Below are 25,629 nucleotides of genomic sequence, written 5' to 3'. Positions count from 1 at the left end.
ACTAGACAGGGCACAATTCTTAGCTGGAGATGTGGATTAACACAGTAGGCATTTATGTTTTAAAAATAAATGAGGGTAAATTTGTCAATATAGAATTAATGTCATGATGCTTGAGACTGATTGTGGTTTTTGAATTTGACCCCATATTTCAGTCTTGGTTAATGGTCGATGTTCATGGTGGTTCTAGTATTTGAAGATTTTATTTTTATTTCTATTTTAGGATTTTGGTTTGGTGTTTTGATTTCTCTCAGTGTCCATTTCAAAATGTCCGCATTCATGTTTGTCAGGCTCTTTTGGCGTCTTGTTGTTTTATTTGTAGGTTTGCATCATTTGTGTGATTAAATACCAAGGGTGAACCAGAAAGCAGAGCCAATGGAAAAGGTAATCAAATAGTTTCACAGCCTTTATTGGCACACAGAAAAGATGGATATAAGTACACAGGGGTCATGGGAGTTACCAAAGAGGAGGAGACTGGCTTCAGAATGATCAGCTCGGAGGAGAGAGAGGACCTCAAATCAAAACAGCGCCCAACTATAAAAGTGCTTTCTAGAACTGGAAGTATCATTTCTACTGGCGGATATGCATTTAAGAGCACGTCTTCCCATGGACTGGTTCTTATGTTGTGCTTTTCTACTTTGCTCTGAGTACTCAAAGCACTATACACTGACTCATTCACCGATTCATACCCGTTCATAAAAGAATTCTTTTTGTATGCTTCTTCTACACAAGAGCTTTCTATCTAACATTCACACATTGCATCGGAGAGCAACTTGGGGTTAGTATCTTGCCCAAGGAGCAGGCAGGGATCGAACCACCAACCTCATGATTAGTAGGTGACTTGCTCTCATAGGTAGAGCGGGTATTTGTTCTTTGCCAGGTATGGCATAGAACAGAAGGAGAGAGTGTTCGCCCTGGAGGCAATAAGATCTACTTCCGCCTGGCCAAATATATCCCATACCTGAGCTTCTACAAAGAGTGCTTCCAGAGAGAAGAGCCTCAGATGGCCTGTAACATGGGTGGCTCTTAAGAGACAGAAAATGCTTGAGTGCTGGTAAGCACTGGTATGTGGCTCATGCTGCACTGCATTTCAGACTCTTCTCATCGATGCACCATTGCACAGAGACATCTGTGCATACCACCTTGGAAAGTGACATCCTCCGAGTCTGAGAGCACTGGTGCAGCATCCTGGACTCCCTTCAGGGGCAGAGAGCTAGCATAGAAGGTGTGGTTATTGTCACCCTCAACTAAAGGTGATACAATGCCCACAGTGAGAAAGAGTACAGAACTGTAACATCATTTTTAACAGTGTGAGTGGCACTATGACAATGACAGATACCATCTTTAAGATCATTTTGAAATGTGTCACAATCAAATGTAGCCACTGGCAAACAAAAAAAGGAAAAATCAAAGATATTTCCAGCCTGAGGAAAATGTTCTGCAGGTTTGAGGTTAGGAAGCTCCTCTGAAATTTCACAGAGAAACCCAGAGCTTGGATGTTTAACACAGACAGAGCCAGCTGCATCTCTGCACGTACTCTGACCCACCAATCATGTAGATAGGCTAACATGTGGAGGCCCCCCACTCAGAGGTGAGCTAACGCTCCCTTGGCACATTTAATGGAATTGCAAGGAATGAGAGACAGCCCGATGGCAGCAACAGATATTTGCAAGCTACACTCCTGAAAGCACACTTAAGAAACTTATAAACTTACAGTTATGAACTGTATGTACAAAAAGTGCTCAAATATAAATGTGTGATGCATTTAAATCTGTCTTACATCTAATATTTGATCAAATGTCCTTTAGCAAGTTGCATATTCCACAGATGGTTTTGGTAGCTCTTGCCTGACTTTCAAGCATTGTTCACATTTTTGTAGTTTAAGGTTAAGACTTTGAGAAAGGTGTTGCAAAAGCTTACCATTACCCTGGTTTATCCATTTCACAACCAGTTCATTACACCAGCCCATGTGTGCTTGGGGTCATTGCCCTGTTGTAATACCCAATTGTATCTAAGTTACAACTGATGCTTTCGAGCTATAATGAAGAACTCTGAAGTAGTCTGCCACTGTAATTATTAAGTCCACTGTGTTTTGTACCATTTCCACTGGTACACTGCAGTACGTTGTTATAGCTCTGTGCTTAACAGCTGGTATAGTTTTATTTGGGGTTGAATGCCTGAGCCTCACTCCTCCAACAATACTTGTGTTAACTATGGTCAACTTAATTTCTGTCTAATTTGAACATAAAACCTTTCTTTGCAAGCATTCACTTCAGAGGAATTATGGAAAGCTCAGTATTACCAAAACATTCAGGTCCACGGTGAGTCTATGTCTTTTGACAGCAACCATAGAGGCAAGTGGCAAGTAAAGCAACGTGTGAATATGGGTTTCCTGTCCAGTTAGAATTATATGCTTTGATATAATAAAGACAGAATTAGGACTGGTAGACACTTCTGATGAGCTTAGAGACTTCTTTCAACATATTTTCCAACATAAAGCTAATCAGGATTTTAACTCACAGAGCAGCTATTCCCCAGTGGCCTCCAGACTTCTTTCCAGCCTCAGTAAACAGTGACAGACCAATGAGATTGATGGTGGGAGCGATAGCCAGAGGACCAATATATCTTAGCACAAGGCCCACCAGCCCAGATAAGCCTAGTGTGAGCTGAAGGAGAGAGGATACCAGAATGGCTCCCTGGATCTGTGGAAGATAAGACAATAAGGACGTAATGTCATTCCCTATGCCAACATAAAGGTTTCATATCTAAAATTAAATGCTGTGCATCTTTTGCCATTATAATGCTTTCGTTTGACTTTAACCTTTCAAAATTAAGTTTTAGGCCTTTTGCAGAACTCAGTTTTAGAACATGAAACTCTAAAAACTGTTCAAGTTAAAAGTCTGACATTTTCACTGGTTTGACCCAAAATCTGAAATTTAGGACAGATAAAATTGAAACAGACTGTCTATTAGCGATTTAAAAATAGCAGAATTCAAGCAGTTGTGTAATTTGAGCACATGCTAACAAAGAACTTCACATTGACAGCTAGCCACAGTTTCTAAATAGTATGTACTGTGCAGCCTCTGATGAGAAATATCTATCTATCTATCTATCTATCTATCTTCATTGATTGTACTTATTTGTATTTTTGTATTTCCTTCTGATATCTGTACCCGAGCTGAGGTGACGCAGAAATTTCCCCATTGTGGGATCAATAAAGTCTTATCTTATCTTAATGTAGCTTTTCTCTCGTTGGGTTCTTCACACTGTCCTTTTTCCTGTTTGTCGAGGGACTTAAAATGAATTCAACTTCACATTTAAATGTTAAGTCTTGACAACATATTTTTCACTTCTTTGCTTATTTATACCCCCCCCCCCCACACACACACACACACACACCTTGTTTTGTTTTTTTAACCACACAAGTGAACATACCTCACGCATTCTTGTCATCCAGACCTCATCTGAATTTTCCATTTGTAGCGGACTGGTGCCATTATGAAACTGCACCAATGGTTTCACAGGTGCATTTGGCACAGGACACTGCCACTTGGGTAATGCAAGAATTGCCAGGGTTGGTGTGATGAAACTGAATGTGCCACCCTGGAGGATTGGTAACCTGCAAGTCAATAATTTTAAAGTTAAAGGTCAAAGGTCACTTGACCAAATGATGTAAAGTCTCTTCTGATTACGCTTGACTTTGTATACTCAAAGCAAACCTGAAGATAATTTTTATTTTTCAAAATAACTACACTGATTTTACTCTCTCACACAGGTATATACGTATATAGATCAATCTCATGAAATAACAATCCATAAGATTGGCCTAAAAGTTAACTTTAACCTTAAGTGGCAAATGGACAATAATCATGCTGATGTTTTTCTCCACACATAATCATTTAACTGTCAAAATAAATTGCTGCACATATTAGGCGGACTTATTATTTATAGCTGAGGAGGAACCATGGTTCATTCTTCATTTAGACACTTTAGGAATTGGCAGTTGATTATCACAAATGGAATCCCTTTCCTGATATTTCAAGTTTGTCAAAATATGTGACATTCAATTCATCCTGTCTTCCTCCCTTAGCCCATCAATCATTATCTGACTTGGTGGTATGTGTACCTGTCTGCATAGAGCTTACGACAACCTGTATCGATCAATCGTTTGTTTATTTTCTAGTCTATCTATGATATGACAGTGTTTTTCTGATTTAATTTAATTTACAGCATTTTACAAATCAGTTAGTGCTTGTAAAACCTATCTGCAAATGTATAGTATAGTGTACAATCCATTGGTTTTATTATACTGTAATCTGCCAAAGGGTAGTCAAGCTTTGTTATTACAGAGTCCTGTAATGTATTTTTTGGGAACGAAATCAAATGTTATTTCTTTCCTCTTAGTTTAGACTACACTCGTGTCATAGTTATGTACCTATTTTCCCCGTGCCATATGCTCATAATGAAGAGTGAGAATGCAGTTTGTGTTTAAAACTAATTCAAACATCCAGAGAAAAAATTTCAAACTAAATAAAATACACCCATAGTGTTCATTCTTTAAACAAAGGATTTGGCTGTAGTGCGATATTAATGTTAACCCCTCCTTGGTAGGACTTCCCAGCAAGTCCTGGCAGTAACCTGAATAGAATAGAATAGAATAGAATAGAATAGCCTTTATTGTCATTGTACAGAGTACAACGAAATTGGAGTGCCACTCCCTTGGTGCAAGTTTCAATAATAAATATAAATGTAAAATATAAAAAGTACAAAAAAAACAATCATAAGTACTCAAACAATAGTATGTACAATATATACAGGATAGCATCATTAATATAATGACAGTATGAATAGCAGCATAATATAATGACAGTGACGGTATGGAATAGGTTCAATTGTTTTTGTGCTTATTTACTACGGTGATAGCTCTGGGAAAGAAGCTATCCCTGAATCTGTTTGTCCTGGTTTTATGTGACCTGTACCGTCGGCCTGACGGTAATAGTTCAAACAGTTGGTTGCTGGGGTGAGAGTAGTCCTTGATGATGTTGCCAGCTCTGCTGAGGTACCGAGAGTTTGCAGTGACCTCCAGGCTGGGCAGAGAGCAGCCAGTGATCTTCTGGGCTGTGTTGATGACCCTCTGCAGTACTTTCCTGTCCGCAGCTGAGCACCCTGCATACCATGTTGTTATGCCGTACGTTAGGATGCTCTCTATGGTGGCTCTGTAAAATGTCACCAGCAGCCTCTCCTCCAGGTTGTTCCTCCTGAGGACTCTCAGATAGTGGAGACGCTGCTGGGCCTTTTTAACCACCGCCGTGGTATTTGCAGTCCAGGAGAGGTCATCAGAGATCTGCACGCCCAGAAACCTCATGGAGTGTACCCTCTCCACACAGTTCCCGTGAATGTAAAGTGGGGCCGGGTCTGCTCTGCCCTTCCTGAAGTCCAAGATAAGTTCTTTAGTTTTCGTTGTGTTCAGTTGGAGGTTGTTAACTGAACACCACTCACTCAGTCTGTTGACCTCATCTCTGTAGTCCGACTCATCCCCCCTTGAGATGAGTCCAACCACTGTGGTGTCATCCGCGAACTTTATGATGGTGTTTGAGAGATGGGTAGGGGAGCAGTCGGATGTGTAGAGCGTAAACAGGAGGGGACTCAAAACACATCCTTGTGGAGACCCGGTGCTGAGTGTGATGGTGCTGGACCGGTGGGGGCCGAGTCTGACAGACTGTGGTCTATTTGTCAGGAAGTCCTTGATCCAGAGGCAGATGGGGGTGGAGAGTCCCAGGTGAGACAGTTTCTGGACCAGGATCTCCGGGATGATATGATTGAATGCTGAGCTGAAGTCCAGAAAGAGCATTCTCACATAGCTTCCTCGGTGCTCCAGGTGACTCAGCGCAGTGCGGAGCACTATGGAGATAGCGTCCTCGGTGGTTCGATTTGTCCTGTAGGCAAATTGGTGGGGGTCCAGAGTGGGAGGCAGACCGGCCCTGATGTGCTGACAGACCAGTCTCTCAAAACACTTCATCACTACAGGCGTAAGTGCAACAGGCCTGTAGTCATTTGGGCTGGCCACAGCTGTCTTCTTGCCGATGGGGATGATGGTGGAGGTTTTGAGGCAGGGTGGGACGGTGTTTGATGACAAGGAAAGGTTGAAGATTTTAGTGAAGACTCCGGTCAGTTCGTCAGCACATGCTCTGAGAACCTTTCCATGTATTCCATCACGACCTGCCGCCTTCCTGGGATTCACTGACCTTAGAACACACCTCACTTGATGCTCCCTAAGTGTTAGTGTGCCAGTGCTGGGGGCGGGTGGAAGTGGTGTGGCAGCTGAGGGCCTGGTCGTCTCAAAGCGGGCGAAGAAACGGTTTAGATCCTCAGCCAGTGAGGCATCAGTCCTAGATGTTGCCTGGTTATTGCTTCTGCAGTTGGTAATGTGATTGATCCCTTGCCACATTTTTCTGGGGTCGTTGTCAGCAAAGTGATCTTCAATCCTCCTCCTATAGACAGCCTTAGCTTTCCTGATGCCTCTACTCAGGTCTGCCCTGGCCGCCCTATACGCAGCCCTGTCCCCTGACTTGAAGGCAGTGTTGCAGCTTTTTAGGAGGGATTGCACTTCGCTATTCATCCAGGGTTTTTGATTTGGAAACACCCTGACCCTTTTGTTGACGGTGACATTGTCAACACAGTTCCTGATGTACGAGAGTACAGTGTCCGTGTACTCCTGGAGGTTGTGGCTGGAGAATAAATCCCATACAGTTGTTGAGAAGCAGTCCTGCAGTTGAGAAAGGGCTCCTTCAGGCCAGGTTTTTATTGTCTTTGTCTGGGGCTTTGTTTTTCTCAGCAGGGGGGTGTAGGTGGGGGTGAGGGACATGCAGAGGTGGTCAGATCCAGCCAGGTGGGGGAGGGGTGTCGCTCTGAAAGCATGCCTGATGTTTGAATAGACATGGTCCAAAGTGTGTTCTCCTCTCGTAGCAAAGTTCACAAACTGGACAAATTTAGGAAGCACAGTCTTTAGGCACGCTTTGTTAAAGTCGCTTTGTTTGTTTATGGTGTTGAGCAAGAGGCTGAGAGCCGTGCTAACGTTAGCATCCGGCGGTATATAAACAGCTATCACAATAACTACTGTAAACTCCCTCGGGATGTAAAAAGGTCTGCACAAGACTGCCAGAACCTCCAAATCAGGAGAACAGTGTGTGTGAATGATCCTGCTGTTACAACACCACTCGTTATGCACGTAAACACATGGCCCCCCTCCTCTGCTTTTACCTGAGTTGCTGTTTCTGTCATGCCGGTGTAGCGTGGGGCCTGCTAACTCGACTGCAGCGTCGGGAATCAGCGGGTGAAGCCACGTCTCCGTAATAAGAATAATGCTGCAGTTACGTGCAAAGCTTGTGTTGGCTATCTGTAGCTCCAATTCGTCCAGTTTGTGGGTGATGGATCTGGCGTTCGATAGGAAAAGGCTCGGAAGTGCTGGCCGGTGTGAATGTTTGCGTAGCCTAGCATCTGAGCCCGACCGGCATCCCCTCTTCTGCTTTCTTTCCCCCGTCGCCTTCTACGCTTGCTGGGCGGGCAGACCATCCACGGTGACCCTGGCGGTCTCGCTATCGCCACCAGGATGTTGTGTGTTCGCTGATAGTCGCCAGAAACAGACAAACTATATTTAAAACCTAGGTCAATTAGGTTCTGGCGACTGTAAGAGATGGTGGTGTTGCAAACATTCAAAAATATCCACATTAAAAGTAAAAATTAGCACCAAACTGGAGAGCTAAGAGCCGCTGCACCCGTGCGCGCCGCCATCTTGCGCGCCGCCATCTTGCTAATATGCAAAGCTCATTTTAAGTTTTCTGTAGCCCGATAATAAAAACTGTCAATGCGTTGGAATCCATTCAATCCTTCGAATCACGTTTAAAAACCCACTTGTTTAAGCTAGCCTTTGAAACAAATTTGATTTAAAATTTTTACTCAGTTTGCGTTTGTGCCATACCACTTATCTGAAACTTTTCCGTAATGATAACTGTATTTTCTTCGTCACTCTATTGCTGTAACCCCGCAAATGCGGCTCTTGTGTGAAGCACTTTGATGTACCTTGGTCTTTTAAATCTGCTATAGAAATAAAATTGAAACTTAAACTGAAAAATTAGTGATGGGATTTCCGGGTCTTTTTAGAGAACCGGCTCTTTCGGCTCGGCTCACTAAAAAGAGCCGGCTCTTTCGGCTCCCAACCGGCTCTTCAGGTTGTTTTGTTGCTTTAATTTATTTATTATTAACAACTATATAAAATTATGCACAAAAGGAATTACTAATGTAAAAAAAAACCTGTAGTTTTATATATATATATATATATATATATATATATATATATATATAAAACTACAGGTTTTTTTTTACATATATATATATATATATATGTTTATATATAAATATATATATATATATATATATATATATATATATAAATATATATATATATTTATATATATATAAATATATATATATATGGTGGCCCCTAGAGACAAAGCACATACAAACTCCAAAACACACTTCTAGCGTTAACTGAATTTCCAAAGCTACCTAGATCACTTAAATTACACAATTGAAAGCATGTGTGTATTGTTTGTGTATTTATACACAGGCATTCATATATATTCAAATAATTTTAAAAAATGTTTACCTGTTACTACCACACACCAAGTCGTTGGTACTTCCTGGCTTGTGTAGCCACTAGGTAACAAAAGCTCAACACTGCCCCTAGCATCCTGGAGCACTTCTGTTGTGAATTGTATGTGCTTCAGGGTTTTTTTTATACACTCCACATAAAATGTAATAAATAAATCATATAATACAAAAACCAACTATTCACATTTCAACTTTTAACTATTTAAATTTTCATCATTTTCCTTTTAAACAAATTTAAAGTGAAACAACACAAATCACTGCAAACACACAATTAAATATAATTATGAAAAAATATGAAAACAAAAGAAGATGCACATTCTCTGTCATATGGGCCTGCATGAATAAACTTTCTGAATCCTTTATCATCTGCAACTGAAAATAGTTGTGGGTGATCACTACACCTTTCTAATGTGTTTCTGGCTCTCTTTCTCTCTCTTTCCCTCGGGCTCTGTTCTGTGAGTGTAACTACCGCCCCTCCCCCCTCTTCCCAGCACAAAGCACAAGACTCGCGTGCTGAGTGAAGCGGAAAAAAGTGCGAGAGAAAGGGTGAGAGAAAGAAAAAAAAACAACCCACGGCTCCCAATAAAGATCCGGCTTGCGTCTGTCACTACCCGATCCGTACCGGAAACCCGATCTGTACCCCGCATGTGCAAATCTTACGTCACTTCCTCTCTTTGCCAACATTGCGACATTCAATATATTTGAATGATACAGTTAGCACCCAGTTAGCTCCTAGCATTTCTCAACAGCTCTGCCTCCTTTTCGACTACCGGGACATTTAAACAATGGATAACCCGTATCCGCAACAAATTTTTGCTTTTCTCCTCAACAGAGAGTGTTCCCCGATTGAACAACAGCGCCGTAAAATAAGAAGAATGGTGCCTAATGACAGAGTTAATAATACAGACTTTATAATATGTCACGTGAAGATTCAGCAACCAGATGAAGTGTTTACTGGCAATTGACAGTGATAGCGGACATTATCATCACTTTTGCAACAATCCTCTCCACACAGACAAGCATAAACACACTCGATTATCACTAAATCAAATTTAACACACGTTTGTAATGACGCTAATTCAGTTTACAATAGGGTTCATTCGCTCAGTCAGCAGGTGGCGGTATCCTCGTACACTGGGAGTACACTGCCATTAAACGAACAGAAGAAGAAGAAAACCCCTGCACATGCGCGGTACGGATTGGGTAGACCCGATTTGTATGGTCCGACTTTGCACATGCGCAGTAAGGATTAGGAGTCCCGATCTGTCACTATCTTTTTATTTTTTTGTTTTTGTCTACATTATATTAAATGTTTCATTATCGGAAACATTTTAAATGTCACGGCAAGTGAGAAGAGCCGTGTGGAGGAGGAAAAGGAGGATCCACACGCAGGCAGTCGTGAAGGTGTAAAAGGTGATTTATTGAACACAAAAGGAGAGGCAAACGGCAACACGGAGAACTGAACTAAACTGGGAAACAACTAAAACTACAAAGCACAAACCTGAATGAGAATGAGCAGAGAAGAATGATGATGGACAGCAGGAAGAACACACGGGTGAGACATGGTAGATACACAGATGAGGCAGGGTGGAATACACAGGGTAGTAATGAGGAAATGGGCCACAGAAGGGAGACACAGCTGGAAGAGATCAGGGCTAACGAGACATGGGGAACAAAGCTGCACACACTAACATAAGACAAAGACTTTCACAATAAAACAGGAAACATGAATCACAACTCAGAGACATGGACTCAACACAGAGACAGAAAATGAAACATGGAACTGTACTATACATGAAACCACCATTCCTAAAACATGGATAATAGAAACATGAAACTCTAATAATAATAATAATAATAATAATAATAAACATCACAACAAGAGAATGAGAAACAATCCAAAACACCAAGATAACTGAAACACAAAGTACCAGAGAAACAAAGAATAATCCATGATGCAAAAGTGAACCAAAACATAATAAACTCAAAATACTGGGTCCAACGGACCCAGAACCGTGACATTAAAAGATACTTGTTATTATTAACATCTTAACAGATACTCTGACCTGTAACTATCGTAAAATGCTTCGACCGGAAGTAGACACCTTTCGCGCATGCGGGGTACCGATCGGGTTTCTGGTAAGGATCGGGTAGTGACAGCGTCATTCACTTCAAAGAGTCGGCTGTTAGAGCCATTTCGTTCACGACCGACACATCACTATGAAAAACATCCTCCTTTTCACCCAAGCAGTTTTATTTGATTGCTCTACCAATGGCAATGCTGCTATTTATTTAACAGACTCTTCCTGTTGGATATAAATTTCATATCAGCTATCATTATCTGTTAACTAAGTAACTACTCTGCTACTGAGGATGCCGCTAAAAGATTTGAGAATGCTACATGTAGGACACATACCGCCACATTCTTAAAGAAAAAGAATGTGCATGAGAAAACTGGCTCTTATAATAAACTCAGAAAGAAATCGGAATCCAATCAGTGGAGTTCTTGGAAGAAAACAAACCCCTGGCCTTTGCAAGGTATTGTAACTTTTATATCTAACAGCAAAATAACAAAACATGTAACTATCATTTGCTGTTTTTATTCTTGTTTGTGAATCATAATAACCATAATAAAAAGTGATATGTCAAAGTGTTGAAAAGTGAAGTTGTTCTCTTTCAGAAAGTGTCCTAGCTAGGCAATTAATTACTACTGACATGAGATGTTCTAGAGCAGCGGTCCCCAACCTTTTTTGCGCCACGGACCGGTTTATGCCCGACAATATTTTCATGGACCGGCCTTTAAGGTGTCGCGGATAAATACAACAAAATAAAACTAGTACTGGTACCGAAAAAAAGAAAATTTATTCATAACACACGTGAAAAGACCCAGGAAAACCGAGTAAGATAAGATAAGATAAGATAAGATAGAACTTTATTAATCCCTCGGGTGGGTTCCTCTGGGAAATTCGATTTCCAAAAAAGCACAGCACCGACAGAAGTTACAGAGTTATACACACACACATATATATATAAATACAGAGACAATATAAATAAAATATACGAAGGGGATAAATAGAATAAATAGGAATAAAAATAAAAATACAAGTGAATTGCACATTTCAAGTATTGAGTCTATTGCACCGTTGACTATTTACAAAAGTATTGCACAAGAGTAAACGATAAAAACAATAACAAAATAACGCTGAAAACCGATAAAAACCCTGAAAACTATACATTTCACGCCTGAGCCTCAACTCTCGCGGCCCGGTACCAAACGACTCACGGACCGGTACCGGTCCAAGGCCCGGGGGTTGGGGACGGCTGTTCTAGAGATTCCCACAATAAACTAACCCACAGTTTAAGTTCACATGAACCACTACAGGAGCTGGGCTGTTACTTTAGATCCTTTGTGGATGTGTTTTAGGAAGACTTATATTAATCCTCAAAAATCCTCACTGAACAAAGAAATGCTTCCCCAATATCAGGTGTGCCAAACAAATAAAACGCTCACTCATTCTTAGGTGGGGCATTGTCTCAGTTTGCGCACTGCAAAGCTAGTGCCAAAAGATATTACACAAGTGGAAATTCTTGTGTGAACTCTTGTGTCTTCGTCTGCTTTGGTTCACTGAAATCATAAAAGGGTGTTACCTGTTTCCAACAGTCGTCTGCAGCAGCGTACACAATCCTGACACAAAGAATATGGTGGAGATCAGCTGACTTTTAGCAATGTTGTTGTCCTTTATACAGAGCGGTTCAGCCAAGATCAGTGGAACTGCAATGATGCCACCGAAAGCAAGAATGTAATGCTGCAGAAAGTGGAATAATAGAGAGATTTTAAAGGATTAAACATATTTTCTTTTTATACAGATTAATTTATGTTTTTATCTTCATAAAACTCCTTTTTATTTGACTTTAATGCTTGCTGTGTTGTTGTTTTTTATTGAAAAACAGTCACAATGTGCAATGACATAGATGAGAATTAATTTCATACCAGACTGTACTGGATGTCATTATCTCAAAATATCTGCGTACAGATCAAATGCCAAGTGTAATTGAGGAAATGTCTAAATCTAAAACAGTAATACCAGTTTATCTGATGTTCTCTACTCAGTAAGCAATAAGAGTTTCCCTATATCAGTGTTTCTTTGCTTTAAATCATTATGACAAAGGCTATTTCTTGTAACTCAGAACTAGTGTGGTCAGCTAGAATAATAACAATCTTGTATCTGCTACATCAAAACACAACGGCCTGGCTGGCAGGATATGTTCAGTCTCAGATGTCTCACACTTTAATCTAATTTGAGTGATGCACAGACATATATCTGGACTCACTAAGGCTGCTTGCAGCCAAGTACAAAACACATTATATGTCATTGACAACACCATCAGTGTGGTCAGAGCTAATTCTCCTATCAACACAACCTACAATGTCGTCCAGAAAATGTTAAGTGATTTGTAAAAAAAATAAATAAATAAATAATATGGGCAATGGAGCGGGTATCCTTGGTGTTTCACCAATGCTGACAAAAGAAGGTAATGCCACAAGTATTAGCAAAAATGTCATATCCTTTTATGTCTTTGCAGCTGACATTCAAGGCTTTACTATACTTCACACAGGGGTGGAAAACACGGGCATTGTTTGTTTTAATCATTTTCCAAACCTGCAACAATCAGGGAGATATCAGTTCCATGGCAGTGAGGATTCCTTGTGGAATGAGATAGGCTGGTAGAAGTTACTCTTTCCAGATGTATAAACCTAAAAGATTTTACATTTTGCCCAACATTCATATTTTGTGGTCAATCCTAATCAGTAACATAAATGGCCTTTTGCCATGTCAAGTTAAAAGACACAATAGAACCTTCAGCATCACTTATTAAAAGATTTGAGTGAGTGGTCATATATATATATATATATATATATATATATATATATATTAGGGGTGCAACGATATTCGTATCGATATTGAACCGTTCGATACAGTGCTTTCGGTTCGGTACGCATATGTATCGAACAATACAACATTTGTTATTTATTTTATCAACTTTCCTTCTGACGATGCTGTCTGTGTTGAGCGCTCAGTGAATCTGCGTTCGACTACTCCGCCAAGGCTCGACAGTGCAGCCTAGGCGGAGTAGTCGAACGTAGATTCACTGAGTGCTCAACACAGACAGCATCGTCAGAAGGAAGAGCGCAGAGCAAGCTAGCGAGACAGAAGTTAAGCTCTCCTTGCAACATGGACCTCCCCCACCCTCATTCAGATCTGGCGTTTGGAATTATTTTGGTTTTCATGTGACGTATGACCCTGAAGGTAAGCGAGTCATGGACTAAAGTAAAACAGTATGTTGGATGTGCCATGCAATGCTCAATTACATGGGTGGGAACTAGTGTGTTAGCTCGTTAACGTGTTGGCCGTCTAGCCCCATGCACGGGGCGATCGGTGGTAGCTCGTTAACGGAGATTTGCCATGTTGTGGCGTTAAGGTCATTTCAACGAGATTAACCTGAAAGCACTAGTGGGAACACGACGAATATGACTGCACATTTACGCCGACATCATCCTAGTGCAAAGACAAGTGGAAGCAGAAAAAAAACAAGCAAGCATGCTACTAACTTTAGCCGAGTCATTTAGACAGCTGTTAGCACATGATTCTCCTTATATGTTTAATATGCTGCTGAGAATATAGCCCAGAAGAAGCGGATAGTATAGCTTTTATTTTGGAAAGAGACATTTCTCTGTAATAAACTCTCTTTTCAAAGATGAGTGATTCCTCAATCAGATACAGGGCTCGCAATATCGCTAGCCCGATGTCCCGGGGCTAGCGATTTTTTTCAGTCGGGGTACCAAAATCTATCTCTGCCCTGCCCGTCGGGCTATTGTAGGAAGGAAAAATATATGTCAATGCTTTTGCATTCTTTCAGAAATGTAGCTGGGTAATTATGTCATTGGCATCGGTGAGCCGCTGTCAATATGTGACATATTGCAATCGCGTTTGAATTTGCGCTTGTTTTTTTGCTTTCACTTTGCAATCGCGCAAACTGTGTATAGAGAGCGACAGCACTGATCTGTGAGTGATGATAATTTGTGCACCAATTCTTCTGACATCGTCTTATTAATTGTTAGCTTACTATGCAAACATGACAAGTGAAATCTCACGCAGCAAGCTTAAACATGTGAGAGGTTGATCGCGCAGAGAATCGCTGAGCTTATGTGAGTGCGTGTGTAAAAGCAGCAGGATATATATTTGACTACGATGACCTGGATGACTGAGAACCTTCACAGACAGATATATATTTTAGTTCTGCTGAGCCAAATAAGACAGGTCAGGGTGAAGAAGTGACAGCCAAAGAAAAGCTTACCACAAAACGGAGAAGTTATGACAAATGAGACTATAAGGCAAAAAGAAAGTGCAGCTTTATGGTTTCATGGACAAAAGAATTTCTGTGGCTGCAATATGACGAGCTATATAACCAGGGGTGCACATAAGTGGTCCGCAGGTGCGCATTCGCTGTCAAAATAAAAAACACGCACAAGGGTTAGGGTTAAATTTAAAAACTGTACTTTTGAGTTAAAATATATATTTATAATTTTAATAAATGAGAAATTAAAAAGGCATGAACATTTTTTTTGTATCGAAAAAATATCGAACCGTGACACCAAAGTATCGAACCGAACCGAACCGTGAATTTTGTGTATCGTTGCACCCCTAATATATATATATATGTATGCTAAAATGCTAACAGATTATTTTCAAATAAATACAAATCAATAATATGCTACAGGAGAAAATAAAGTCACCAACATTTTGGTCATTTCAACATGCCAGCCTTGGAGCTTAAATTTAATATATTTTTACAGCATGATCATATTTTCCTTGTCGCTGGTTCAACCAAGGTCACTCAGCCTGAAAGAAAACTGGTATTATTATAACCTTGAAAATATCTAAACTACTAACTTATGACCACACTTTGGATTTTAACCATATTGCAGGTCTTGTAAATAATGTTATTGAATGATTGAAATGCTGTTGCTAATCAGCCATGAAATTAACTCTTGACATTCTAGTCTTTGCTGCATGTCTTACCCACACTCTGGTATGTTATTAATAAAATAAAGTCCCATTTCCAAAAATGTTTTGACACGACTTAAAATAGTTTAACTAAAAATGTAAAGAAAATTACATGTCATATTTAGCTTTCCCTCCCTTTTTACTCAAAATCCCCCTTACTCATTTCTGCTCATGTCTAGAACCGTCTCACACATACAAGCACTCACATGTTAGCGACTTTACACTAAAGTCGCTAACGAGTCACTAAAGAATCAGGGTTAGGGTTACTGACAGACCTTATTGTGAGTAAATACATACTGTTGCCAACACACATTAATTATCACCCCTTTTTAAAGTGAGACATTTTCTTTAACTACATTAATGTCATTTTTTGAATTATTGTTTATTTTTTAGTTCGCAAATGTTGCAACAACAAAAAAGACATTAACATCAACTTGTCAGGATTATGGAAATCTTCTAGTTATAATTTCAACTACATTTACCTCAGCTTTAGTTACACTTCTCTTTCTCTGTATTAAAAAGCTGGAAAACACTGACAAACCCACTTTCCTAACTGTCCAGCACTAAACTGCAGATAAAGGAAGCTGATGGTGCAATATCTATCATTAAGTTACTGAGTTATAGAAAGTTTTTAATTGTCTCAAAAAGAAATTGAGAAGGATGTGGAATTTGGGATTATGAATAATGACTGCTAATTTGACCTCGCATTTGCTGTAGATGTAAATGAGAATTGGTTTAGCCAATGCAACTTTATTTTTACAGAGCTGTAGGTTTGTCTCCTTGCTTTGGCATTGATCTAACACCAAGAGGCTTCATTATAAGAGTAAATGGACTGTTTCTTATATACCCCTTTTCTATTTGAGCACTCAAAGCACTTATTCGCCCATTCACACAAGCACTTTTTTTTCTGCACCTAAGTGCTGTCTTTCTAACAGTCACACTTTCACAGTGAATGTATTGGAAAGCAACTTGGGGTTTACTATATTGCCCAAGGATACCTTGGCACGCAGACTTGAGCAGGCTGGCTTGCCCTACCAACCTTTCAATCAGTAGATGACCGGCTCTACCTCCAGAGCTACAGCCAATCAAAGATGTTCAATAAATGAAAGCAGAATGTTTTCCTGCAGTAGTAGCAAGGTTAGATACAGTTTTCTGCTGTGACACTGGGCTAAACCACCAGTGTGTGAATGCGAGAGTGAATGAATAGTGGCATTGTAAAGCGCTTTGGGTGCCTTGAAAAGCGCTATATAAATCCAATCCATTATTATTATTATCCATTAAACAAGTCAGAAGATAGATTTACCTGGAAGCCAAGCAAAATGCAGAGGTACCATGGTGGCCTGTCATTAAGGGAGTAAACTAAATCTATTTTTTTTCCTGTTGTCTCTTCTAGGGTTTCCTCTGTGTGAGACTCCCCAGGATCAGCTGTCAGCTGTGGCTGTTCGTCGTCTTTGTCCTTTAAGAGAAGCACAGCAAAAGTCATTAGTCATTAATTAGTCATTAATTTAGCAATAATTAGTTTAATCCACTGCAATGCATTTCTTCCTCTGCATCATTTCAGCAACTGTTTGAAATTTTAATTATTTTAAATCCCAATTAATTGTATGCACAAGTTTGAATTTATTTAGGATTTTTTTTAAATGTATGTATATATTTGAGCTTGTATGTATGTTTTTACATAAAAGGCCAATATACACTCAAATCTTTTAATAAGTGCTCCTGCAAATTGCTGTGAAAGTGTTACTTTCTCAGCTGGAGTTGCTTTTTTTTCCTTACAGATGCTGCCTCCAGTTGGAGCTTGTATTCCATTTCCTTAACTGCTTGCGGTAGTATTGTGCTTCCATATTCTGCCAGATGGCATTACTACATGCATGGTAGTAATGTGGCTCTGTGATCCTCTTGCTTTGCCCCTGCTTTGGCAGTTATGAATCCTGAATTTTTGTTTGTCTGTGACTTCCTGGTGAAATGCAATGCTTGTGCTTTGTGGGAAAACTGAGCTCAGGTTCACTGTCTCACTTACCTGTCTCTTTAAGTTGCTTGCCTGCTTACAAAAGACATATTCCCCTTTTACTCAACTGCCTGTCCAGTCTCCACCACTTTCTTCTTCCACTGTCCCTGGGATCCTCTGGCCTGCCAGTAACAGCTCCCCTATCTTATCTGAGTATTTATCTGTTGCTAATAACTTCTTGCAAAACACGACAGAATTATCTGGCCAAACACTGGACTCAAGAGACTCAGCTGCCATACCTATATGGCTTTATCTAAACAAGGTTTGTCTTTGGGCCAACACAAGCATGTGCAACATTTATTCATGGAGCAGCTATAGACCAAATGTGCACCGTAATTGTGACAAGTAATTCTGGCCTCAGTGACCATAGCCATTCACCCCACTTCTTCCACAGTGATTGGTATCAATTGGGAGAGCTTAAAAAGTGTTAAAGCTTTCCCTCCTATGAAGTTTTTCTTTGTCTAAAAGAAGAGTAAGACTCTTAGGCCATTTTCTGATTGCTGGGGGTTACCAGAGGTTAAATCAAATCACCAGATTTCTTCTGTTCAGTTCAGCTTTTGAGGCACCATAATGTTTTTACAAAATTAGATCTGTGTAATGCTTATAAACATAAAAGAAAAGGATGAGTGGAAAACTACTTTTACCACTCATTTGGGACATTTTAAATACTTGGTGATGCCATTTGGTCTTACTAATGCCCTTGCTGGTCTATGTAAAAGCAGAAAAATGTCCAAACAATAGCATTTCTGCTCCTTCTAAAATTGCATGGACACCCTCCATGCAATTATCAGTGCTTTCTTTTTGCTATTTATTATCAGTAATTTATGAAAAAAAAAAAATAGTACTCTTACTAAACTGGCCTTTAAGTGATTGGCCCCAGATGGTAAGTTAAACCCATGTGGCTTTTTCTCCCAGCATCTGTGCTGCTGAAAGGAAATATGATGTCGGGAAATGTGAGCTACTGGGAGTGTAATGCTACCATTAGACAAGTGCAAATGCTGGTTGGAGGGGATTGAGCAGCTATTTATCTTCTGGAGAGGCCACAAGAATCTCTCTTACTGTACATCTGGTTATGCTATGATGGAGAAAATAGTGTAGGGTCAGAACCCCTGATAGCCTGTCATGAAAATACCCCATACAACGTAATATACAGGGAGTGCAGAATTATTAGGCAAGTTGTATTTTTGAAGAATAATTTTATTATTGAACAACAACCATGTTCTCAATGAACCCAAAAAACTCATTAATATCAAAGCTGAATGTTTTTGGAAGTAGTTTTTAGTTTGTTTTTAGTTTTAGCTATTTTAGGGGGATATCTGTGTGTGCAGGTGACTATTACTGTGCATAATTATTAGGCAACTTAACAAAAAACAAATATATACCCATTTCAATTATTTATTTTTACCAGTGACACCAATATAACATCTCCACATTCACAAATATACATTTCTGACATTCAAAAACAAAACAAAAACAAACCAGCGACCAATATAGCCACCTTTCTTTGCAAGGACACTCAAAAGCCTGCCATCCATGGATTCTGTCAGTGTTTTGATCTGTTCACCATCAACATTGCGTGCAGTAGCAACCACAGCCTCCCAGACACTGTTCAGAGAGGTGTACTGTTTTCCCTCCTTGTAAATCTCACATTTGATGATGGACCACAGGTTCTCAATGGGGTTCAGATCAGGTGAACAAGGTGGCCATGTCATTAGTTTTTCTTCTTTTATACCCTTTCTTACCAGCCACGCTGTGGAGTACTTGGACGCGTGTGATGGAGCATTGTCCTGCATGAAAATCATGTTTTTCTTGAAGGACGCAGACTTCTTCCTGTACCACTGCTTGAAAAAGGTGTCTTCCAGAAACTGGCAGTAGGACTGGGAGTTGAGCTTGACTCCATCCTCAACCCGAAAAGGCCCCACAAGCTCATCTTTGATGATACCAGCCCAAACCAGTACTCCACCTCCACCTTGCTGGCGTCTGAGTCGGACTGGAGCTCTCTGCCCTTTACCAATCCAGCCACGGGCCCATCCATCTGGCCCATCAAGACTCACTCTCATTTCATCAGTCCATAAAACCTTAGAAAAATCAGTCTTGAGATATTTCTTGGCCCAGTTTTGACGTTTCAGCTTGTGTGTCTTGTTCAGCGGTGGTCGTCTTTCAGCCTTTCTTACCTTGGCCATGTCTCTGAGTATTGCACACCTTGTGCTTTTGGGCACTCCAGTGATGTTGCAGCTCTGAAATATAGCCAAACTGGTGGCAAGTGGCATCTTGGCAGCTGCACGCTTGACTTTTCTCAGTTCATGGGCAGTTATTTTGCGCCTTGGTTTTTCCACACGCTTCTTGCGACCCTGTTGACTATTTTGAATGAAACGCTTGATTGGTAAATGGCCTGTATTTATATAGCGCTTTACTAGTCCCTAAGGACCCCAAAGCGCTTTACATATCCAGTCATCCACCCATTCACACACACATTCACACGCTTGATTGTTCGATGATCACGCTTCAGAAGCTTTGCAATTTTGAGACTGCTGCATCCCTCTGCAAGATATCTCACTAATTTTGACTTTTCTGAGCCTGTCAAGTCCTTCTTTTGACCCATTTTGCCAAAGGAAAGGAAGTTGCCAAATAATTATGCACACCTGATATAGGGTGTTGATGTCATTAGACCACACCCCTTCTCATTACAGAGATGCACATCACCTAATATGCTTAATTGGTAGTAGGCTTTCGAGCCTATACAGCTTGGAGTAAGACAACATGCATGAAGAGGATGATGTGGACAAAATACTCATTTGCCTAATAATTCTGCACTCCCTGTATAAAGGTGTGGATGCAAGATAAGTGGTGAGAAAAGAAACAAAGGGATCAAAGATTTTAATAATATGACTAAAACCACAGAGAGTGTGACAAGGTTGGGCGTCAGCCAATCAAAGAAAAAGAAGACCAAGTAGTCTCATTCCCCACTGTCTTGTCTGCCATGGTGGATTCACAGCCACAGAGCACAGAGAGCCACTGTAAGTTTCCTTCAAATATTTATTTAGTACATTACTACTGTGATTAATGAGAAAACCAACACAGACATGAAAATCCTTCATGACTATTTTAGTTAATGGTAAAGGTGTTAGCTAACTAGCCATAAATAATGTGAGTGAAGTGGCCCCCCCACCTTCTTCAAATCCAACAAAAGTGGTATCAAACGTTTGTGCTACGTTTGTGCTGGTTTGTGCTGCAAAAATTTTCGTTTGTGCTGCTATCATTTTAAAGATATTAATAAAAATTTCTAGAGGTCATCAGAGGTCAACCAGCCCCCCCCACATTAATTAAATCAAACAAAATGAGTGTCAATCAACTGTGCTACGTTTGTGCTGGTTTGTGCTGCTAAAATTGTCGTTTGTGCTGCTTCTGTTTGAAAGATATTAATGAAAAGGTAAAGGTCAAAAGGTCAACCAGCCACCCCATATTAATGGAATCAAACAAAATTGATGTCAAACGTTTGTGCTGCAAAAATGTTTGTTTGTGCTGCTAACATTTTAAATTTTTAATAAAATAACATCTTGATGTGTGCTTAATCATCCAGGTAAGTAAATCCCAAAAGGTTGATTCTGTTTATCTGGACATTTTCAGTTGGAGAAACGTTTCGTCACTCATCCAAGTGACTTCTTCAGTCTCAGCTGACTGCAGGTTTCCCCAACTTTATAAACAGTACACATTTGCATAGTGAAGGAAACTAGCACCACTGAATGAACAATGGGCTGAGGGGTTAGTTCCATGATTGTTAGTATGCAAATTCTTATGACCATTGATCAATGACAACTAATCAAAGCCTACTGATTAATGGCCATGAGTACCATTCACAGAAAGTGGGGAATGGCTACAATCACAGCATTGTAGGATGGTGAAAGATGTACCCTTGGGCCCCCCCTTCTCGATGGACGAAGCTGTCTCTCAGTCTGTGTGTTCTGGCCCGGAGGCTCTTCAGTATCCTTCCTGATGGCAGCAAACTGAAGACGCTGCTGAAGGGATGAGTGGAGTCACCTGTAATAGAGAGCACCTTCCAGATGAGGCAGGTGCAGCTGCTCTTACTACCCGTTGTCATTTTTTCCTGCAGGAGTCATACTTGTGCTTCTCAGTTTGCAGAGGAAGTAGAGTTGCTGTTGGTCTTCTCCACATTCAGGGACAGGTTGTTGTTGCTTTACCACTCTGCCAGATGGTTAACTTCACCCCTGTAGTAGATCTCGTCGTGGGTCAGCAGAGTAAAGAGAAGGGGGCTCAACACACATCCTTGGGGAGCCCCCGTATTCTGTGTTCTTGGGCTGGAGTTGTTGCTGTCGACCCGTACTGTCTGCTGTCTTCCTGTCAAGAAATCTAGCAGCCAGTTATACAGCAAGGTGCTGATCCCCAGCAGATCCAGTTTGTGAATGAGCTGCTGGGGAATGATGATGCTGAAGGCTGAACTGAAGTCTATGAACAGCGCTCTGACATATGAGTCTCTAGTGTTGAGATGCGTGAGGACTGAGTAAGGGGCAGTTGAAATTCCATCATCACTTGAGCATTTTGACGAAAGCGATAATTTGATTTGATGCATGACTAACCGTTCAAAGCACTTCATAATGATGGAGGTGAGTTTGACAGGACGGTAGTCCTTAAAGCAGGAGGTAGATGACTTCTTGGGAACAGTAATGATGTTGGAGGCTTTGAGGCATGTGGGAACGACGGTACTGATATTGGCAAGGGATCTCCACACACTGTCTGGGGATTGTGTCACCACGGTCTGCAGAGTAGGCTTGTAGTCTGTGATGGTTTGTATTCCTTGCCACTGCCTCAAGTATCTCTGCTGTCGCTGAAGCTTTGCTGTAGCTGATGCCACGTGACAGGTTTGCCCTTGCTGTTCTTTGGCTCACCTAATTCCCGGCTCTGAAGGCTTGCATTTTTCAACCTTAGGAGCATTTAAACCTGACCTGTGAGCCATGGTTTCTGATTGGCCCGGACAGTGATAGGCCTGGTGTCAAGATCTGGAGGATCGGCAAGGTGCTGATCAGAATCTCTCCACTCCTAGCCCTCCTTCTCTTCTCTTTTTCCCTCTCTCTCCCCCTCTCTTCTTCTCTGCCCTGTTTTGCAGGGGCGGAACGCATGGCGGCTTCACGCCCTCGGTCCACGCCTTCCTGGATTGGGAACACCTGGGCCTCATCAGACCAGCTGGTATATTAGAAGGAGGAGATCAGCTGTTCAATGCTGGATTGTTGTGAAGGCTCTAGTCAGTACACGTCTAGCTCAAGTTTCCTGTGCCTCCGTCTCAGAGACTTAACGAGTGTTTCTTTGTTCCTAGATTCCCCGTGTTTCCCCATGTGGAGTGTGGAAGGAGTGACTGGTCGCTAGCAGAGAAGAGAGAGGTTGAACTGAGCGCGTGTGTGATTTCCCTGTTTTCCCTGGAGCCCTGCCCCTCACGTCTTGTATATAGTACATACACTTGGTGAAGATCTGTAAATAAACCGTCTCTGTTTAAACGCTACTCATGAGTCCTGCGAGTGGATCCTCTAAGCAACCCGTGACACCTGGTCTCTGTGACATCATCAATGCATTTTGGGATGTAGGCAGTAACACTTTCTGTATATTCCTTAAAGTCTGTGGTGTTGTCGTGTGTAGCAGCCTGTGGTGCCTCAGTCTTGCAGTGCCTCTGAGGACCCTTCTGGCCACACCTGTACCTGCTTACGAACTGGTTTGGTGACTTTGACCAGGGGCCTGTGGGAACCCATGGCACACCTAGGTTTCCGCCTGTACTGACCCTTATGCAAAATGGAAGTGGAATTAAGACACAGTTCCAAAAGCAAACACAACTGATCAGTGCTGAGAGTGGTCCTGTTGCTGAGGTTGGGGTGATCCTGTAATCTCTTATGAACTACCTCCAACGCTTCTATGACTGGGCTGCAAGTGAAGACAGATGTAACATCTCTCTCTCACAGGTTATGTTTCTCACTCTTAGGGAAACATAACCTGCACAAACAAAATAATTTGCAGGACAAATGTTTGACATCAATTTTGTTCGATTTGAAGAAGGTAGGGGGGCCAATTTCACTCACATGTGTACTGTTTATAAGGTTGGGGAAACCTGCAGTCAGCTGAGACTGAAGAAGTCACTTGGATGAGTGACAAAACGTTTCTCCAACTGAAAATGTCCAGATAAACAGAATCAACCTTTTGGGATTTACTTACCTGGATGATTAAGTACGCATCAAGATGTTATTTTATTAAAAATTTAAAATGTTAGCAGCACAAACAAACATTTTTGCAGCACAAACCAGCACAAACGTTTGACATCAATTTTGTTTGATTCCATTAATATGGGGTGGCTGGTTGACCTCTGTTGACCTCTAGAAATCTTTGTTAATATCTTTAAAATGATAGTAGCACAAACGACAATTTTAGCAGCACAAACCAGCACAAACGTAGCACAGTTGATTGACACCCATTTTGTTTGATTTAATTAATGTGGGGGGGCTGGTTGACCTCTGATGACCTCTAGAAATTTTTATTAATATCTTTAAAATGATAGTAGCACAAACGAAAATTTTTGCAGCACAAACCAGCACAAACGTAGCACAAACGTTTGATACCACTTTTGTTGGATTTGAAGAAGGTGGGGGGGGGGGGCAACTTCACTCACATCCATAAATACACTGATCAGTGTGCTGCCCTGACATTAGCTTTCGCTCTGAAATTTGACAGACATTCTGTCTATATTTCAGCAGTCATTTTACTCAGTTTGCTCCGCTGTTGGCAGTAAAAGCGCATTTTACTTCACCTCAGAGCCCTCATTCTGTATCACAGCATTGTGACTCAGGGGCATCAGTACATCACACTTTAAGTCACTGTGGAGGCGTGTGCTTTGTGGCTCAGTTCTAGGGGAGGGATGGACCAGTGTGTTCAGTTTTGTGGTGTCGGCTGGAGAAAGAGTGTTTAAAAAGCATTATATAAACTGGATAAACTGTCTGGGTTGTTGCTATAGCGTTCCAAAAACTTAGGCATGTCACGATGGATCCGTGGTCTGCTCAGCCAGTGGAGGTGCAAGCCAAGATAGTGACTGACCTGGTGGGGACACAGCGCCATCTTCTAGACAAGCGGCAGGAACAGTCCAAGCGGCAGATAAGGCTGCTCAAATGTCTGCTTGCTTGGGCTGGCTCCTCACTACCGCTGTTTCTGCTCCCCAGAGTCCGAGCATTGACGCTCCACCCAATGGACAAGAGGGAGGACCCCCAGGACTTCCCTGAAGTTTTACAGGCCACGGCGGAGACGTGCTGGGCACCCGAGAATGAAAAAAAAAATGGCCTGCATTTGTATAGCGCTTTTCTAGTCCTTAAGGACCCCAAAGCGCTTTACACTACATTCAGTCATTCACCCATTCACACACACATTCACACACTGGCGATAGCAAGTTACATTGTAGCCACAGCTGCCCTGAGGCGCACTGACAGAGGCGAGGCTGCCGGACACAGGCGCCACCGGGCCCTCTGACCACCACCAGTAGGCAAACATGGGGTTAGTATCTTGCCCAAGGATATTTGAATGCTCACTGTGGCTGCTGCTTCTGGTAGAAGTGGCAGCTTAGAGCTTAGCCTTTAGGTGGTTGTTAGGAATTGCTTTCTCAACATCCAGCAAATCATCATGGACCGACTGGGACTCTTGCATGAGCATCACTGCTATTGGTTCCTGGAAGGGGAGATGGGGGTGAGAGGTTAGCCATTCGCCTACACTAGGAGGCTCCACAATTGAGTAGCCTGGGGGAAGCTTAGCTGTTGAACATGCTGACACTGATGCAGCTTATGGAGGGGTTCCCAGCATAAACAGCAGAGTCAGTTTGGCTGTCATCAGCCAGCAAGTCTCAAGCTG

At 41.4% G+C, this 25,629-nt stretch overlaps 1 protein-coding gene across 1 annotated transcript in view; it reads right to left on the bottom strand.

Moving 5' to 3' along the window:
* Positions 1-25,629, bottom strand: part of LOC308392093 (solute carrier family 23 member 2) — an 80,275-nt gene that overhangs the window by 32,787 nt on the left and 21,859 nt on the right. The window contains exons 3-6 of the mRNA XM_080874958.1: positions 17,038-17,190; positions 12,316-12,473; positions 3,433-3,616; positions 2,518-2,699 (exon numbers count right to left, since the gene is read on the bottom strand). Coding sequence (XP_080731084.1) covers positions 2,518-2,699; positions 3,433-3,616; positions 12,316-12,473; positions 17,038-17,190 — 677 coding nt within the window. The remainder of the gene's footprint in view (positions 1-2,517; positions 2,700-3,432; positions 3,617-12,315; positions 12,474-17,037; positions 17,191-25,629) is intronic.

This window comes from Rhamphochromis sp. 'chilingali', assembly GCF_963969265.1.
Source record: "Rhamphochromis sp. 'chilingali' genome assembly, chromosome: 2".
Classification (NCBI taxonomy): domain Eukaryota; kingdom Metazoa; phylum Chordata; class Actinopteri; order Cichliformes; family Cichlidae; genus Rhamphochromis; species Rhamphochromis sp. 'chilingali'.
The sequence above is the reverse complement of the archived record's forward strand: the minus strand, read 5'-3'. Positions and strand labels throughout refer to the sequence as shown.